Source organism: Caretta caretta, chromosome 7 (assembly GCF_965140235.1).
Source record: "Caretta caretta isolate rCarCar2 chromosome 7, rCarCar1.hap1, whole genome shotgun sequence".
NCBI classification, from domain to species: domain Eukaryota; kingdom Metazoa; phylum Chordata; order Testudines; family Cheloniidae; genus Caretta; species Caretta caretta.
In genome coordinates this window covers 68371529-68389600 of record NC_134212.1, presented here as the reverse complement: position 1 = coordinate 68389600, position 18072 = coordinate 68371529, and the positions used below count along the sequence as shown (strand labels likewise).

At 42.9% G+C, this 18072-nt stretch overlaps 1 protein-coding gene across 1 annotated transcript in view; it reads right to left on the bottom strand.

The window, feature by feature from the left end:
• RET (ret proto-oncogene) overlaps positions 1-16386 on the bottom strand; it is a 137518-nt gene extending 121132 nt beyond the window's left edge. Inside the window, exon 1 of the mRNA XM_048856253.2 lies at positions 15436-16386. Within this exon, the coding sequence (XP_048712210.2) occupies positions 15436-15481 (46 nt within the window). The 5' untranslated portion in view covers positions 15482-16386. The remainder of the gene's footprint in view (positions 1-15435) is intronic.
• Between the last annotated feature and the right edge of the window lie 1686 nt (positions 16387-18072).

The following is an 18072-nucleotide window of genomic DNA, read 5'->3' as shown; positions in this document are numbered from 1 at the left end:
TTAAAAAGCCTCTTTCCAGACAACAGCATGTGCCTAAAAATCAGATATTCTGGCTTGTAATGGCATAGTCATGTAACGAGAGTGTCTGCACTGAGAAGTCGACATCTGACATTTAATCACACAGCACAGCCCATGTGCTTAAGCACTTTCACTTTCAATGGCAGTTCCACATGTTTGTGGGTTTCTGTTGTTCTGCTGTAGGAAAAGGTGATGCAACAGCAGCTCAGCTTTAAATCAAAATAAAGTAGGATTCCAGTAAGTGCTTGGGAAGAAAAAACAAGAGCCTCTGTTTCTTTCTCAGTGGATTTATTAAATCTGTAGCATGTCCCATATGCTATTAGGAAGCAGCTGATGCTCAAATACTCCTTATACAGAGCATAGTGCATTTTAAATGAAATGCTTCCTTCTGGAGTGTCCTGGAATTAGAGGGGAAACTGTGTAATGATTAAGTGTATTAGCCTGTGAAACAGACTTCCCAAAGGAAGCTGTAGAAGCTAGGGAAGTTTAAAACCAGCTGAGCACTGAAAATAAAAAAATATACAGGAACATCCTGTATTGGTAGGGAACAATCCTGCATTAGCAAGAGAATAAATTACATCAGGGTTCTCAAAATAGGGGGTCACAGAAAGGTGAGCAGAGGATGCAGTATGAAAAGGTTTGAGGACCATTGGCAGACAACCTAAAAGGCTTTTCCTATCCTTGATTTTTTTTATGATTTTCATGCTAACATGAAATTATCTAACATCCAATCAAATGACTAATCTCAGGATGTAGATCTAAATTCTAACTCTCTTGAGAAATCCCTTCCCCAAAGTCTCTGCCTGTGTGCGCACAGGCACGGTATGGCAAGTAAAGGAAGATTTTACCAATTAACTGCATTGTACCTTGTCTGTGCGCTGTTCTGGACAGCAAAGTTAAGGAAATATGTGGGTAATCTAGCCCATTTACAAGGATTAATGGTAAAGCCCTTCAGTGTTCCCTGCCCTAATGATAAGAACCCTGGGAGAGGCGTTGAGCTCCATCAATGCGAAGTTCCAACTCAATGGGTGTTGAGAGTGCTCGGTACATGAGAAGAATTGCTCTCAAGAAAGGCATGGAAGACCATGAAACAAATGTAAAGTGCAAAGTCCAATGGTCATTCTGGAAGCTGGAAACTCCAGCAGCTTGGCTCAACATTAAAGGGAAGGGGCTCCAGGCTACTCGGCTCAAGGTGATTAATTATATGTATGTATCTATTTATTTGGATATATAGATACAGAAGCTGTGTCCATCTCAGGCTCTAGGTGCTTTATGATCTTTTAAAAAGCACAGTTATAAAATACAAACCATTAACTTCAATGGGAACTCCACCCTCTATAGCAACACGATTCACCCAAGCTGGTCAAAGAAGTATTTCAACTTCCCTTAAAAATGCCTTCCCCTGGTCCCAGCAGGAACTCAACCCTCCCCCAAGAGCCTGCTGCAAGAGACAGACTTTGCAATGTGCCCTGAGGGTCAACAAATTCAGGATCTTTCAGACCAAGGTAGCAACATGACTTCCAAAGTTGAAGGGCCTGCACAAAAATGCCCTACCAGCTGCTCTCTCAGTTATAAATAATGGGACTTCCAGCCCAAAGCCTTTGGTGATCACACAATTGTGGCATGAATGCAAGAGAGAGGAGTGCAGTGTTAATAAGCGAAGTATTATAACAACTTGTGTCAAAGATCTCGTACTAACAGGGCATTTTATGAACATGCAAGCCTCAACATCTTTTTACCTTGAATCACTATTATCCTATGGGTGAACTGCAACATTGCCAACCCTGAGTATTCAAATATCATGAGTCAGGCCCCCAATAAGTCATGAGTCCAACTTAAAAATCATTCATTGTTGTATCTATCAGGCATCCATAGAGTTTGTATTTGGGGGGATCTTTTATTAGCTTTCTGGTTTTCAGCCTTTAGGGTATACTTGGGCCATCTTTTCTGCATACCCATAAAGGCTAGAAATGAATATTTCAATAAAAAGGAAGCTGAGATTCTCACAATCACATGGCTCCAAAAGCCAAGGCATTATGAAAAACCCACCAAATACTGTGCAAGTTGTCAGTAGTAGAAGAGAGGCACTGAGAACCCATGGTGACCTGGTTGAGACAGAGAATAGAATCTAGGAGTCCTGACATCCAGTGACTTTCTTTAACCACTTATCACCCAGATGTAGAACACACCTCAAAACAGAGCACTTTATTCCAGACCAAAACCTAATATATATAAAAAGCCTGTTCTCCCCCAGCATCATATGTCTTGAAAACCCCTGGATGATGAACAAAGCCATTTTATACGTGGATTTTTGTTCTTGTTGGGATTTTAAGATCCCCTAGCTTGATTCCTTTCAGGTCACCTCATTTGCTGTTGAGTTGGCAACACTTACATAGATTTTTCAGACTCCATATTATTAAAAAAAAAAGGAGTATTTAAAAACTCTCTGGATGCCTGAAACAGACTTATAGCTAAGCAATTTAGGACCAGTCCTGCCATCTTCACTAAGGCAAAAGTACAGCCAGGCAAGAAGAAGTGTTTATGGTACTTTCTGGTTCAGAATGTGTCAGGGGTGTTAGATTAAAATCTGCAATAAAATTCCACACTAAAACCATATTGTTTTTTTTTTTCCCATTACTTGAAAATCCAGGTGCTCAAAAGCAAAACTCAGGTATGTTTTACCATTGCTATTCCTTCTTCCAAACCGGATTGGCTGCCTACGTATACAGAAAATAAACAGCAGCCGCAGCTTTGTACTGTAGTAGCATCCAGAGGCTGCCCAAAGAGTTACCAACTGACCCTGCCCAGAATAGGTCACAATCAATAAGAGACAATCACATGTTCTTGGTATTTGCATCCAATACTGTTTGCAGAGATATTCCGGGGATATAACACAGAATATGGTATGCACTATATAACTCACATACACCTAAGCAGCAGCACAAATGATGTTAAATAATACAACGTTTGCTTTGCACCATAAATAATAAATATCTCTAGTTCAAAAAAGAACCAGGAGGCTGATACAAAGACCTGGAACCAAATCCTGCCATGTCTTACCTAGAATGGTCAACTGGACTTGAGTAAAAACTACCTATTGGAATAGAAGGTGCAATATTAGGCCTATGAGTGAGACTACCTATCTTTGCTTATGCCTTGGAAATAACAATGGCTATAATTTTAAAATTGGTCAAACCGCTTAAAAAGGGCTGGATTTTCAGAGGTGAGTGCTCAGCACTTTGACCTTACCGCCCCTTTCAAGTGTCTCAGATTGCACTCCCCAAAAAAAACCACTAGTCACTTTTGAAGACCGTGGCCAATGGCATTATTTTCACACTTATTTTGTTGCTTAACTAAGATACATTCATGCTGAAGAGCCTGAAACATGCCAATATCCCCCTGACCCTCCAGGCCTTCGTGGAGTAAAAGACTGAAGCATGTTTTTAAAATTCTATGGTTTTCCCCATGCTGTATGTACTAAACTTGTGTGCCATCTGCCATCCTGTGCCCACTGCGCTTTGTCAGCCTGATCCCAGAGAGATACGAAGTGCTGCTTCTGGAACTTCTGAATCTGTGACCAGTGGGCAGAGAAACTTTAGCAAAGGTAGTTTGAGCTGTTTAAATCTCACTCTTTTTCCACACAAGGAAAGAACATCCTTAAATACCTTCCTGAAATATGTTCTAAGAGTACCTATCACCAAAAAGTGAGGAAGGTTAATTAAAATACTTTACAAATATTGAGATTCAAATACAAGAGGTGCAACAGAAGTGCCATGTATTAGTATTATTAACAGAGTTAGAAGTTTCTTCTAAAAAGATTATCTTCCCTTTTAGTTGTCACAATGTGATCGCAGGTAGGTGCATCAGACAAGGAGCAGAGAGAACTCCCTTTCATAGAATCATAGAATCATAGAATATAAGGGTTGGAAGGGACCCCAGAAGGTCATCTAGTCCAACCCCCTGCTCGAAGCAGGACCAATTCCCAGTTAAATCATCCCAGCCAGGGCTTTGTCAAGCCTGACCTTAAAAACCTCTAAGGAAGGAGATTCTACCACCTCCCTAGGTAACGCATTCCAGTGTTTCACCACCCTCTTAGTGAAAAAGTTTTTCCTAATATCCAATCTAAACCTCCCCCACTGCAGCTTGAGACCATTACTCCTCGTTCTGTCATCTGATACCATTGAGAACAGTCTAGAGCCATCCTCTTTGGAACCCCCTTTCAGGTAGTTGAAAGCAGCTATCAAATCCCCCCTCATTCTTCTCTTCTGCAGGCTAAACAATCCCAGCTCCCTCAGCCTCTCCTCATAACTCATGTGTTCCAGACCCCTAATCATTTTTGTTGCCCTTCGCTGGACTCTCTCCAATTTATCCACATCCTTCTTGAAGTGTGGGGCCCAAAACTGGACACAGTACTCCAGATGAGGCCTCACTAATGTCGAATAGAGGGGAACGATCACGTCCCTCGATCTGCTCGCTATGCCCCTACTTATACATCCCAAAATGCCATTGGCCTTCTTGGCAACAAGGGCACACTGCTGACTCATATCCAGCTTCTCATCCACTGTCACCCCTAGGTCCTTTTCCGCAGAACTGCTGCCTAGCCATTCGGTCCCTAGTCTGTAGCTGTGCATTGGGTTCTTCCGTCCTAAGTGCAGGACCCTGCACTTATCCTTATTGAACCTCATCAGATTTCTTTTGGCCCAATCCTCCAATTTGTCTAGGTCCTTCTGTATCCTATCCCTCCCCTCCAGCGTATCTACCACTCCTCCCAGTTTAGTATCATCCGCAAATTTGCTGAGAGTGCAATCCACACCATCCTCCAGATCATTTATGAAGATATTGAACAAAACCGGCCCCAGGACCGACCCTTGGGGCACTCCACTTGATACCGGCTGCCAACTAGACATGGAGCCATTGATAACTACCCGTTGAGCCCGACAATCTAGCCAACTTTCTATCCACCTTATAGTCCATTCATCCAGCCCATACTTCCTTAACTTGCTGACAAGAATACTGTGGGAGACCGTGTCAAAAGCTTTGCTAAAGTCAAGAAACAATACATCCACTGCTTTCCCTTCATCCACAGAACCAGTAATCTCATCATAGAAGGCGATTAGATTAGTCAGGCATGACCTTCCCTTGGTGAATCCATGCTGGCTGTTCCTGATCACTTTCCTCTCATGCAAGTGCTTCAGGATTGATTCTTTGAGGACCTGCTCCATGATTTTTCCAGGGACTGAAGTGAGGCTGACTGGCCTGTAGTTCCCAGGATCCTCCTTCTTCCCTTTTTTAAAGATTGGCACTACATTAGCCTTTTTCCAGTCATCCGGGACTTCCCCGGTTCGCCACGAGTTTTCAAAGATAATGGCCAATGGCTCTGCAATCACAGCCGCCAGTTCCTTCAGCACTCTCGGATGCAACTCGTCCGGCCCCATGGACTTGTGCACGTCCAGCTTTTCTAAATAGTCCCTAACCACCTCTGTCTCCACAGAGGGCTGTCCATCTCTTCCCCATTTTGTGATGCCCAGCGTAGCAGTCTGGGAGCTGACCTTGTTAGTGAAAACAGAGGCAAAAAAAGCATTGAGTACATTAGCTTTTTCCACATCCTCTGTCACTAGTTTGCCTCCCTCATTCAGTAAGGGGCCCACACATTCCTTGGCTTTCTTCTTGTTGCCAACATACCTGAAGAAACCCTTCTTGTTACTCTTGACATCTCTGGCTAGCTGCAGCTCCAGGTGCGATTTGGCCCTCCTGATAACATTCCTACATGCCCGAGCAATATTTTTATACTCTTCCCTGGTCATATGTCCAACCTTCCACTTCTTGTAAGCTTCTTTTTTATGTTTAAGATCCGCTAAGATTTCACCATTAAGCCAAGCTGGTCGCCTGCCATATTTACTATTCTTTCGACTCATCGGGATGGTTTGTCCCTGTAACCTCAACAGGGATTCCTTGAAATACAGCCAGCTCTCCTGGACTCCTTTCCCCTTCAAGTTAGTCCCCCAGGGGATCATAGAATCATAGAATCATAGAATATCAGGGTTAGAAGGGACCTCAGGAGGTCATCTAGTCCAACCCCCTGCTCAAAGCAGGACCAATCCCCAATTAAATCATCCCAGCCAGGGCTTTGTCAAGCCTGACCTTAAAAACTTCTAAGGAAGGAGATTCTACCACCTCCCTAGGTAACGCATTCCAGTGTTTGACCACCCTCCTAATGAAAAAGTTTTTCCTAATATCCAACCTAAACCTCTCCCACTGCAACTTGAGACCATTACTCCTTGTCCTATCCTCTTCTACCACTGAGAATAGTCTAGAACCTTCCTCTCTGGAACCACCTCTCAGATAGTTGAAAGCAGCTATCAAATCCCCCCTCATTCTTCTCTTCTGCAGACTAAACAATCCCAGTTCCCTCAGCCTCTCCTCATAACTCATGTGTTCCAGACCCCTAATCATTTTTGTTGCCCTTCGCTGGACTCTCTCCAATTTATCCACATCCTTCTTATAGTGTGGGGCCCAAAACTGGACACAGTACTCCAAATGAGGCCTCACCAATGTCGAATAGAGGGGAACGATCACGTCCCTCGATCTGCTCGCTATGCCCCTACTTATACATCCCAAAATGCCATTGGCCTTCTTGGCAACAAGGGCACACTGCTGACTCATATCCAGCTTCTCGTCCACTGTCACCCCTAGGTCCTTTTCCGCAGAACTGCTGCCTAGCCATTCGGTCCCTAGTCTGTAGCTGTGCATTGGGTTCTTCCGTCCTAAGTGCAGGACCCTGCACTTATCCTTATTGAACCTCATCAGATTTCTTTTGGCCCAATCCTCCAATTTGTCTAGGTCCCTCTATATCCTATCCCTGCCCTCCAGCGTATCTACCACTCCTCCCAGTTTAGTATCATCCGCAAATTTGCTGAGAGTGTAATCCACACCATCCTCCAGATCATCCTGGCCATCCGTTCCCTGAGGGAGTCGAAGTCTGCTTTCCTGAAGTCCAGGGTCCGTATCGTGCTGCTTACCTTTCTTCCCTGTGTCAGGATCCTGAACTCAACCAACTCATGGTCACTGCCTCCCAGATTCCCATCCACTTTTGCTTCCCCCACTAATTCTACCCGGTTTGTGAGCAGCAGGTCAAGAAAAGTGCCCCCCCTAGTTGGCTCCTCTAGCACTTGCGCCAGGAAATTGTCCCCTACGCTTTCCAAAAACTTCCTGGATTGTCTATGCACCGCTGTATTGCTCTCCCAGCAGATATCAGGAAAATTAAAATCACCCATGAGAATCAGGGCATGCGATCCAGTAGCTTCCGTGAGCTGCCGGAAGAAAGCCTCATCTACCTCATCCCCCTGGTCCGGTGGTCTATAGCAGACTCCCACCACTACATCACTCTTGTTGCACACACTTCTAAACTTAATCCAGAGACACTCAGGTTTTTCTGCAGTTTCGTACCTGACCTCTGTCAAGGTCTATTATTTCAGCATACTCCTTAAATTAAAAGTTTTGAAATTAGCTTGTTCCCCTGCAACTAGTCATTCTGAATATGACCTATGCAATTTTATGAACTAAGAGGACTTTGCTTTATAAAGTGTTTTTCCACCCTCAGTTTTTAGACTTCAGGAACTGTGCCCTCCTATCTTAAAATGCTGTAGACCACATAACAGAAATTTAATTTAGAAAATAGTTTCAACCAATTTGCCAGTGTCTGTTTTTATTCTTTGTAAAAGAAGCCTTGATTAGAGAGGCCTAGAGCACACATATTTCTAACCCACTTCTCCTTTGAAATGACTGACTGTCATAATGTGTATATTAATCATTCCATATTGGATACTCCCTATCAAAACATACATAATTCATTTCAAATGGATCCTATTGTTTAAGGGCACAAATGGATGCCATGGACTACATTTGAGCACACTGTAGCTTCTCTTTCAAGCCAGAGTTTATGGAATACAATTGGGCATTACATTCTGTTCAGCCAAACTCTGCTCTCAGTTACTTCTGGGCAAAGTCAATGTCTTGGTCCTGGATTTACATCAGTAGAACAAAGAGCATAATTTGGCCCAATGGCTGGCACTGAAAAGAGACGTAAGATTGTGTTAAAGTCATTTTCAATTACAGCTTTTGCCAACAGATCACTTCTTTGATTCTCATTTCCCTTTGCACTGAGATATTAATGCATTAGTATGTGGAAGAGCTGACCACTCTACCAATAGAAGCTGGGCAAGGGAACCGGTATACGAGATAAAGAATATTAGGTAGCTAGAGGGCTGCTCTCTCTCTTTAATATTTGGACACAGCTCCCTGAAGGAAAAAGGTGTCAAGAACAGCAGCACTCCCAAAACTTGTTGGGGCATATTCATCTCTGTTCTAGCACCAACACAGGGACAGAATGGAGGTGCCTTGCACCACCTCTACTCAGGGGCTGCTGGGACAGGTTCAGCCCTTGGTACAGGACTGGATAGCCTCTGCTTCAGTGGCTCCTGTGGGCCATTGAAGGGGATACAACCACTAGAGTGCAGGGCCACCCCAGCTGCACCTCTTGCCATGCTTGGGGCTGTGAAACAGAGTTTGGATAGGAGGTAAGAGGTAAAAGGGAGGTGCTCCATGACAGTGGTGAGTCTGGTCCAAGAATAGTGCACTACAGAATATACTGGGTGAAAAACTGCCTTACTGAAGGTCAATGGGAGTTTTGCCATTGATATCATATGGTCAGGGTTTCACACATACAGAGGGCCTGATCCCGCTTCTATTGAAGGAAATGAAAAATCCCCACTGACTTTACTGAGAGCAGAATGGGAGGAGATCCATACTTATAGCAGCTAACTTTCTGGGAAAACCATGTAAGCAAAGCATTAACTCAGTTCTGATGAACTGGGAACAAACCTACCAAACTTACTTTAATACTATTACCTCCTGACACGCGGATTTCTCTTTTAGACAAAACGGGCATTAAAAATACCCTTTAGAGCAACACAATCACCTTTGTTATATCAGTCAAATATAATGCTGAATTAGTTTTCTAAATGCACAAGTTGAAAAGCCATTAGCTAACCATTAGAAGTACTGTACCCATTTTCTTTGTACAATTGGAGAGAAAGCTGATTTAGTTACTCAGATTCCTAAGGTAATTAGGTTGGACATTATTAAAAAGATGAACTCAGTAAACTTTTTAATTTCCTTTCTTTCTTGTGACCACTGTAACTTCCCCTTAAGGCCTCTAATAAAGTTGACCACTTGTGTTCCATTGCAGACATTCTACTCAGCGCCTCTTCCAGATTAAAAGACTTTGAGCCAATTTACAGACCCATTTCAGGAGGAAACTTTTTTCCTTCCAGGAAAATAATATATAAGCACAACTCAACAACAAGTGTTTGTATTCCAGTAGAACTTACTGTCCCCAACTGAAACACCAGGATATCATGCACTGCACAATCCCTGAGTTTACCTTCTTGACAAGATGGATAAATTGAGTATTTTTATTCCTGTTTTATACAACTGAATCCAAGGCACAATAACTCATCCAAAGTCACACAGCAAATCTGTGGCACAGTTGAGTAACTAAACTCAAATCTAGCCAGCCTCAGCCCTGCACAGGAACCACAAAACCATCTTTCTTATATTGCGATTACTGTATTTATTCTCATAGATGCTGGAACGAGCAGTGGAGGGGGGAGGGTGCTGCTGCACCCATGGACTTGAATGGTTTCCATTATATACAAGGTTTACAGTTTGGTTCAATGGCTCTTAGCACCCCCACTATTGTTCCTGCACCCATGTTTATTCTTGTCATGCTTCTGGTGTTTGCTTTCAAAAATGGGGAGTTTAAAAAGAAGTCAGTTTGGAGAAACCAACTGGACAATAACTTGGTGGATTTTAATGCTCAGAAGCTGCCAGATCAAGAGATAGCAATGAGCAAGTACCAAGAAAGTTAGAAAAGTCCCCCACTCAGCATTGCTAACGTATCTCATTCTGAATATGCAAGAACCCTTGCTAATACAGACCTTGTTTACTTCAGACCTTGTTTACACTAACACAGCTATGTTGTGCAGCATTATCAACACAATTAAAAATAAACAACATCAGGCAGAGTAATGGTCACCCTGAGAACCAAAATCAAATGATTCAGACCAGTCACCAGAAAATGTTACTGTTGGCCATTCTAGTGCTGGAGAACTGAAGGTCAGGGCTTGACTACAGAAAGCCTGTATTACACACTGTGCGCATAGATAGGCTCCAAGTGAACTTTACACAGAAAAGCTCTATGGAGAATACTAGCCTCCCACATTACTGAATTTTCCTAACCCATGAGATAATTTATTTACTGCTTCAGTTCTAGGTGGAGAAGAGCAGCCAAGGACAAAGGTTTGGGGAGGGGAAGAGAGGGAGTATGAAGTCTTACCTTCAGATTATTTTCACAGTATCACATACTACCATTATATATATCTCACATACAAATAAAGTTAAAAGAACATGATTAAAGGTGGGGGGGAAATCAAGGAACTTACCACCCACCCACCTTCCCAGCAGCTGTTTATTGACTTTTGTGGGCTAATCTCAGGCCTTTTCAAAGCCTCCAATCACAAGTGCAACCTGCCCTGTTGCCAATCTGAACAGAGGTGCCAACCATTTAGAGCGCATGGAGAATTAATGAATCTTCTTAACTCCTACAGGGGTCCCTCCAGAAAAAGGGTAAGATGAGGGGTGCACTTACACTGTTGCTACCAGAGATGTACCTATTCTTTGAACGAGAGATCTTCAGACCAGCACCTTTAATGAAAAGTATGTTCACTTGAAAAAAAAAAAAAAAGAAAATTATCTTCATTGTAATATGAGAGAGAGAAAATTGGATACTGACACTATACAGTAATCTAGTATGCAGATACAAGATCAACATTCTCATATGACCTGACTGCTCATGTTTACGTTCCAAGCAGCCTTTCCACTGATCAAAATCCATTGAATGCAGTGTTTAAACATAAAGATGTTGTCTTATTTTAATTTTCCTATTAATTTCCTTCATGGGAACTTTGCAGTCATGACAAAACCCATCAATGAAAGCAATGTCATTGCACTGTCAAGCGGGCTCCAAACAGACTAATTGACAGTGCTCGTCAGACTGATAGGAAGACAATGTCCTTGCCCTGAAGAGTAGCACACGGAGTAGCAAATGTGTGTGTACATGTCCATTTGGGGCAGGAAGCTAGAGAAGAATGGATAGCAATGTGGATGAATTACAAAATTAAAGGTGCAACTTATTAGTCACCCTTTTTTAAAAATGTGCACACAATTTACAGTGAATTGGTGGAACAAGGAATGAGATGGAATTAGTAGGCTTCCTTGCAGAAGTTGATTTTCTTTGGGACTGGAAAAAGGAAAAAGTTGGGGCATGTGAGACTAGAGATGAATGGGGGGAGGGAAGGGGTCCAGCTAGATTGGATGGACATCGAGCCCTTTACCTGCTTCCCCCTGAAATTAATGGTAGTTTTGCTATTGAGGTATGCCCTGATCCTGCAATGAGCTCTGTGCAAAATGGACCTCTAACATCAATAGGCCTCAAAGATCCATATGTGCAGAGGGCTCCATTGGAAGTAACACTGGACCCCTGTAATCACATGGCTTGGGAAGAACCTGGAGGAGGGGAGGGGGCATGAAAGAGAGTGAAAAGTGAAGAGATAGGCAGGAGCCAGGCTGTCCCATTAGTGTTATTATTCCTGGCAATTAGGACCAAGGACATTTTGAACTTTCCTTTTTATTCTCATCTCCCTTACAAAAAAAGAATGAATAAGATTTCTTGAAATGACTCTCTTTTGAGGGCAAAGTTCCATTTTCTCCTGCCCTATGGTCAGGGTTATAATCTAAACAAATTAAAATGGAAATCACATATTGCCTGAACATTGGACTGCCAAAAAAAAAAAAAAAAGAGAGAGAGAGAGAGAGACACACACACACACACACATGCAGCCAAATATGCATCAAGGTCCTTGAGCCACTTGATGACCTGCTCTGTAGTTTGATCTCATTAGCACTTCCTTGAATTGAAGAGGTTAATGTATAGTGGGTTCTTTTAGAGGGAACTTACAGATATTCATCTACAGGGAAAGCCCATTTTTCCCCACCAAGAAATACAAATAATATAACCCGAACAACTTGAACTTTTTTTGAAAAATGTCATTTCTTTGAGCTGTTGGTTTATGAAGGTCTGTCCTCACTCTATAAGTATGTGCTGAGCAGAATGTACTGTAAATTGCAGCCAGTCAAAATAAAGCATTAACAATAAATCTAAGAGCATAAAACTGCACAGTAAGGATCAATTGAGTACAGCTCAGCCCCTAGCTGAATACCAAAACCATTAAATTCATCTTTAGTTTTATATCATAGTAATCTAAAAAACAAATTATATTTTAAATGGCTTGTACACAAGAGAACTTTCATTGTTTCCACCTGTGGTATTCCCATATTGGAGCATTTTTTCCTTCTAATATTATGAGGCATGTTTATAATGTAAGGCTTGCACAACTTAGTCTGTCTATTGGCAATTAAGTATCAAGATGCCCATTTCCTTCTAGAAATAAAACTATATTCCACACAACACAGAACCTGGAGTGGCTAATTATGGTATTAACCCAGAGTATCCTTAGTTGAAGAAGGTCCCATTTTCCCAATTAGTCACTTCAAGAGGAACTTTTAGAAACCAAACCAAAAATCCCACAGCAACTTGATCATGTAGCATGCATATGAACATTCTATAGCCTCAGAACAGCTGTGGACTTGTACAACTTTTGGAAAATATCTACAACGTACACATAAGGCAAAAGTAGGCATTTTTTCATCTGACACTGAAGAAAAACAAGTCTGAATGGATGAAGAAACATCATCCCTATGCTACTTAACTCTAGGCCGTTAAATGTCAATATCAATGCCTGCAAGAGATTCACAAGTTGCCAGTTGTTTACCATGATGCAATTAATAGCAGCTATCCTATCTTTTCTGTTTCAGAACTGCTTTAAACTAGGAGTCTCCCATATTCTTCCGAACCTAGCAACACAGGGGAACCAATCCTAATCTTTTCTGCTAGCAGGATACTCACCAGACTAGTTAACCCAAGTCACTTGGCAAAAACATTCTTATTCAAATTAGAGAAATCTTTGGGTTAACAATTCAAGTGTGTACCTGTGTTCACTAAACATCTACAAATTTAAGCTTTCAGACACGTGCAGCTATGGATAAATCAAACATGCATTAAGAGGATCTGAGTGTAAGCTTATTTCTTTGTGTTATTAACCTTGAGTTTTTACACAGGTAATAGGATCTGTGGTTTCTTCACAACCCATAATAAAAATAAAACACTTTACTGTAGAATAGTGTCTGTGCTTCTCTTTTGCAACAGAATCTGAGACAAATTAACTAGTTTTCCGCTCCTGTCCCCCAGCACATGTAAAATTTACGCAGCATCATGATAGGGGCATTTCAGCTTCTAAATGGGTTGAGGCTCCCTGTGTTACTTAGGAGAAATTTGTTTATACATCCAAGATGTAACTGTTTACCACTATGAACTCAGCTTAAAGTGACATAAATAGGAGCTGGTGTCACACTGCTGTACGACGTGAAACAGTGCTTTCTCTCCAGCCATAGACACCCATTTCACACTGCTAATATGCTAGACTTCTTGAAGTCACAATGAATATAATTACCCTAAATCACACTGACAGTTTTTCTGAACAAGAGTCTTCAAAACACATCAGTCACCCAAACTTTTCTGGGGTATTTATGAAGGAGCAAAGATCATCAGTCAAAACGGAGGGCAAAAACAAACGTTAATGTTTGCAAAAACAAACCTGACTAAGAGAAAGCTTAACATAGCTTAACATACAGGTGGTAACTAGCAGTCTATTTTATTCAAATAGGCCAACATAAAAGAATCAGATCACTTACACCCATGCTACAGATGAATCCAGAAATTAGTTATTTATGGATTTACTTTAAAAAAAAACCCACTGGTGATTTGATATTTAAAGAGGAAATGGTTTTAACACACATATTTGGAAAAAAATTGAAGGCAAGAGTAAAATACAGGAAGTCACAGAAATAGAAGTCAAATTGAGTAGCAATCTTACTGGACAGAAAAATTGGGGGGGGGGGGAAATTTTGAGTACAAAACTTCACAAACATTTGCTATACGTCATCATAGTTTGGTCCACCACCACATTAATGACAGCAAGCTTATTCATTCAACTAGGATAAGGATCAATAAAAACACTTTCAAATGAATACCTGAACTATACACAATCTATTACCCAAAGCACGTACATGGGAAATACCATCAAGCCAAAGACGACACAGGTTAGAATATTACCAACTTTACCACAAATGTAAAGAAAATTGATTAGCCAGGACTAAAAAAAGTTAAAAGAAAAAAGGTATCATAGATTTAAAATGCAGCTATGTCTAAAATCTTTTTTTACAGTACAATGATCTATGCGGTGCAAGCCATTGCAAAATTAAAAGCTACATGAGGTTTTGGACTCTCAATGAACACATTCCATCCATTTTTTCCCTCTGAGATCTTACTTTTTAGGTACTAGCAAAACTATTGGAAAAATCTGAAGACATGTAGCTGTTTACAATAATGTAGGAAGATCAAAAGGGTCGGAAACAGGGTCAAGGGGTCTTTGTGTTAACAGAGATGCAGCCTTTAAAGTCTCTCTGAGAACAATTTAAGATGCTAAGAATGAATTTATCATAATTATTACATTTAGCTTGGCAGCAATAATGAGAAGGAACAAGTGATATATTTGATGGAAGTCACAACCACCAAAACATAACACCTCACTCTGTTCTTTAAATCAACCAGTGATCTATTTTTTTTTAAAGGTGTTTTTTGGAGAATGTGTTCAACTGTGCCCTGGGCCCCTGAGAGCACTGAAGGAGTTCTTTGCAAAACAACAACTTTGATTTAGTCAAGTAAACATCAGAAACACTTTGGCAAACACGACCATATGGATGGGAAAGAGCTATAATGGATTTTCTGTTTGCCTTAGAAACTTAACAGCTGTGAAAGCATCAGCTACATTATGAGCCAATAACTTTTCATCTTTCTCCTTTTCATTTATCAACCCAAACTCAATTTAATTTGATGATGTAGAAAACTTAGGAGGGGAACAGAATTAATAATCTTTCAGACCCTTAAAATAGAAACACTTTAATATTCATCTTTCACATCATAAAATTTAGAGAACAAGGAAACACACATCTGCTGTAACTTAGTTTTAGAGCCTAAAAACGCAGAGCAAAGATATATCAGAATTTATTTCTATCTTTTTTATATTTGGGGGCAGGTATGTTTTATTCTAATCAGCCACCAGCAGCCCTGATGACCCATCACCACAAACTTCCTGGAGGGATTAGTTCAGAACTACTTACCTTCACAAAGGAGGAGAAAACCTACTATCCACCCAGTGAAAGGCATCTTTGCCACTCCAATAATCCTATTCTCCCCACCCCCCGGGGTCTAGATGCTGAGAGTACTCCTGGCCAGGCTATTGTCAATGATTACAATAAGCTTTCCAGTAAATTGAGAAAGTCTTTTTAGCACGTAATTCCTCAGTCGGGTTGAGCCATAGTCTGGGGCTTCTCAGCTCTGCGCTCACTCTCTCTGTTAAGAGCGGTGATATAATGATGCTGGGGAAAGGGAGGGGGAGAGACACAGAGGGAGAGAGAGATTGCAGTGAACCTGCTCAGATGGTGCCGGGCTGTTCTCTCTCAACCTCCCGGTGGTGGTAGCTCTGTTTAACCAGATGCTGGGCAGATTTTAAAGTCCTGCTGCCAGAGTTGCCTCTCCTCCCCTGACTGGGAGAATTGACAAACTGTCTCGTGGTGCCTTGGGCTGTGATGAAGACCTGGATCACTGACTCAAAGAGGGGGCAAGAACCAGGCTCTGATAAGTTTCCTTCCTCCTGGAGGACACGATGAGAAACGGCCACTGACTGTGCTGACTCTGGATGTCCAGGCTATTGATCCTCTAGAGGGCCACGAAACTTTCAGCGGGAGGGTATGTCCTGCAGAACACGATGCTGAACACTCTCGCCGGCTGCCGCGTCTTCACCAGTGGCAGGAGGTGGTTTTTCTTCTTAGCCAGAGCCCGGCTGGTTGGGATTTTATTGCGTGCCCATCAGCCTCATGTAGGCGAGTCCGTGCTGGGGGAGCTCCAGCCTGGGGTCGGCTGGGCTGGAGGAGCCGGGATTTCGCAGTTGGAAGTTGCAGAAAGGGTTTGCTTGGTCCTTGTGGTTGGTGGAGCTGCAGATTTCCTAATGAGGCTGCTGGTGCAGGCAGGGGTTCTTCCCCTGGCGGTAGAGCTGCGAATCACTCAACCCCCAGCAGCAAATGGACTGCCTGCTCTTCCCCACTTAATGAATAAATTGCAGCCGGCGGGGAGGAGTGTGAAAGCGACACGGGGGGTTGGAGGGGAAGAGAGATCTCAAGGAGAGACTGTTTTATCAGATCCACCCACAGCATCCTCTGGGCGGAGGAGAGGGGACAGGGGCTCTGTCTTGCAAAAAAAAACAAAAACAAACAAACAAACAAACAAAAGCCGGGGGGGGGGGGCTGACAGAGGGGGAATGTTCTTAGTGACAGAAGGAAAACGAAAAGGGATCGACAGAGAGGAGCCGGTAGCTGGCCAGGTAAGTAAGGAGGGTTCAAAGGGGATCGCTAGTGCATGGCGAGTGACAGTCAACCCGCCCCAGGGGGAATTTGGGCGCCCCCTAAGCAGGGCGGCGGGGAGAGATGACAAAGGAAAGGAACTGCAGGGGATGACAGGGAAAGGGGAGGGAGAGAGAACAAGGCTCGCGAAGGAAGGTAAAGCAAACGAAACTAACCAGGTGTAGGGAGACACAAAGGAGGAACAATTCGCCCCAGCAACTCGAAGGTAATGAAAATGTAGTGAATTAAAAGAAGCCACCCCCCAAATACATTAAAGGTGTTGAATAATTAATCCTTGGGCGAGGAGATATTTTTGCTTGGTGACAGGGGGATGCTGTTAGAGGCGATCTCTACCTGGCAAGCGACCAAAGTAACCCAGAACGCGCTCATCCTGTTTATTAGTGAAAAGCCACTTTTCAAGCACAAGTGAAGAGCCTTTAACAACACATTAGCCTGCTCAGCTGGGCAGCTCGGCTACTGCAAACAAAACGCCGCACGGAACAGCTGAGCTCCTATTTACTGCCCGACAGCACAAGGGGCACCTCGCCCAAGCCCTCCTTACAGCGATTCCCGACCGGGGACAGACTGCCAGGAGTTTCCCGCTTCAGCCCCTCCGTAATCGAGACAGATTTGCGGGACAGCAAACGCAATCTGCTTAATTTAAAACAATCTTGCCCAGGAAAGGGGTCTCTGAAATCGATTTGCAAACAGCCGCGCTATTTCCGCCCTCAAAGCAAGGTTTCTGGTGGCAACAGTTTCAGTAAGTTCTGGTCTCAGTTCTGGGGACTGGGGCGGGGAAGAGATCGGTGCATACCCTTGTCCATTTCATGCCCGGACACCTATGAAGCGTTATTCAAAGTCGATTACTTTAACAATGGGGCATTTCCAACATCAAGACTATCCCCAGGTGCCAGTCAGGGAGCGGGCATTAACACTTCACCAAGCAGCTGAGACGTAAGGAGAAGAAACCCATATGTCTCTAACCAGAGTCTTACTCCTGGGGGTGGTGTAAATGCAGCATAATGCTATTAACTGTACTGTTATTAACCATCAGCATCCAGTGCCCTTCAGTTCACGGCTCGGAGATTCCCCCGCCCCTCCATTCTCTCTTGGGAAATTTACCTAACCTGCTGCGTTCTCATGCACCGTACAGCTTGCCAAGAACAATGCCAAGGGACCCTGCTGCTGACTCAGTGGTGACGACGACAGAACTGTCTGTCCTACCAGCAAGCTAGCATTTGCTCCGGTAATGCTTTAGCTAGCCAGGCTTCTGCAACAGTTGCCTCTTTCTCATAACCAGGTTATCAGCTGGTGATCTGATGTCTATTACCTGCTGCCTTTGCGCACACACATGATTCT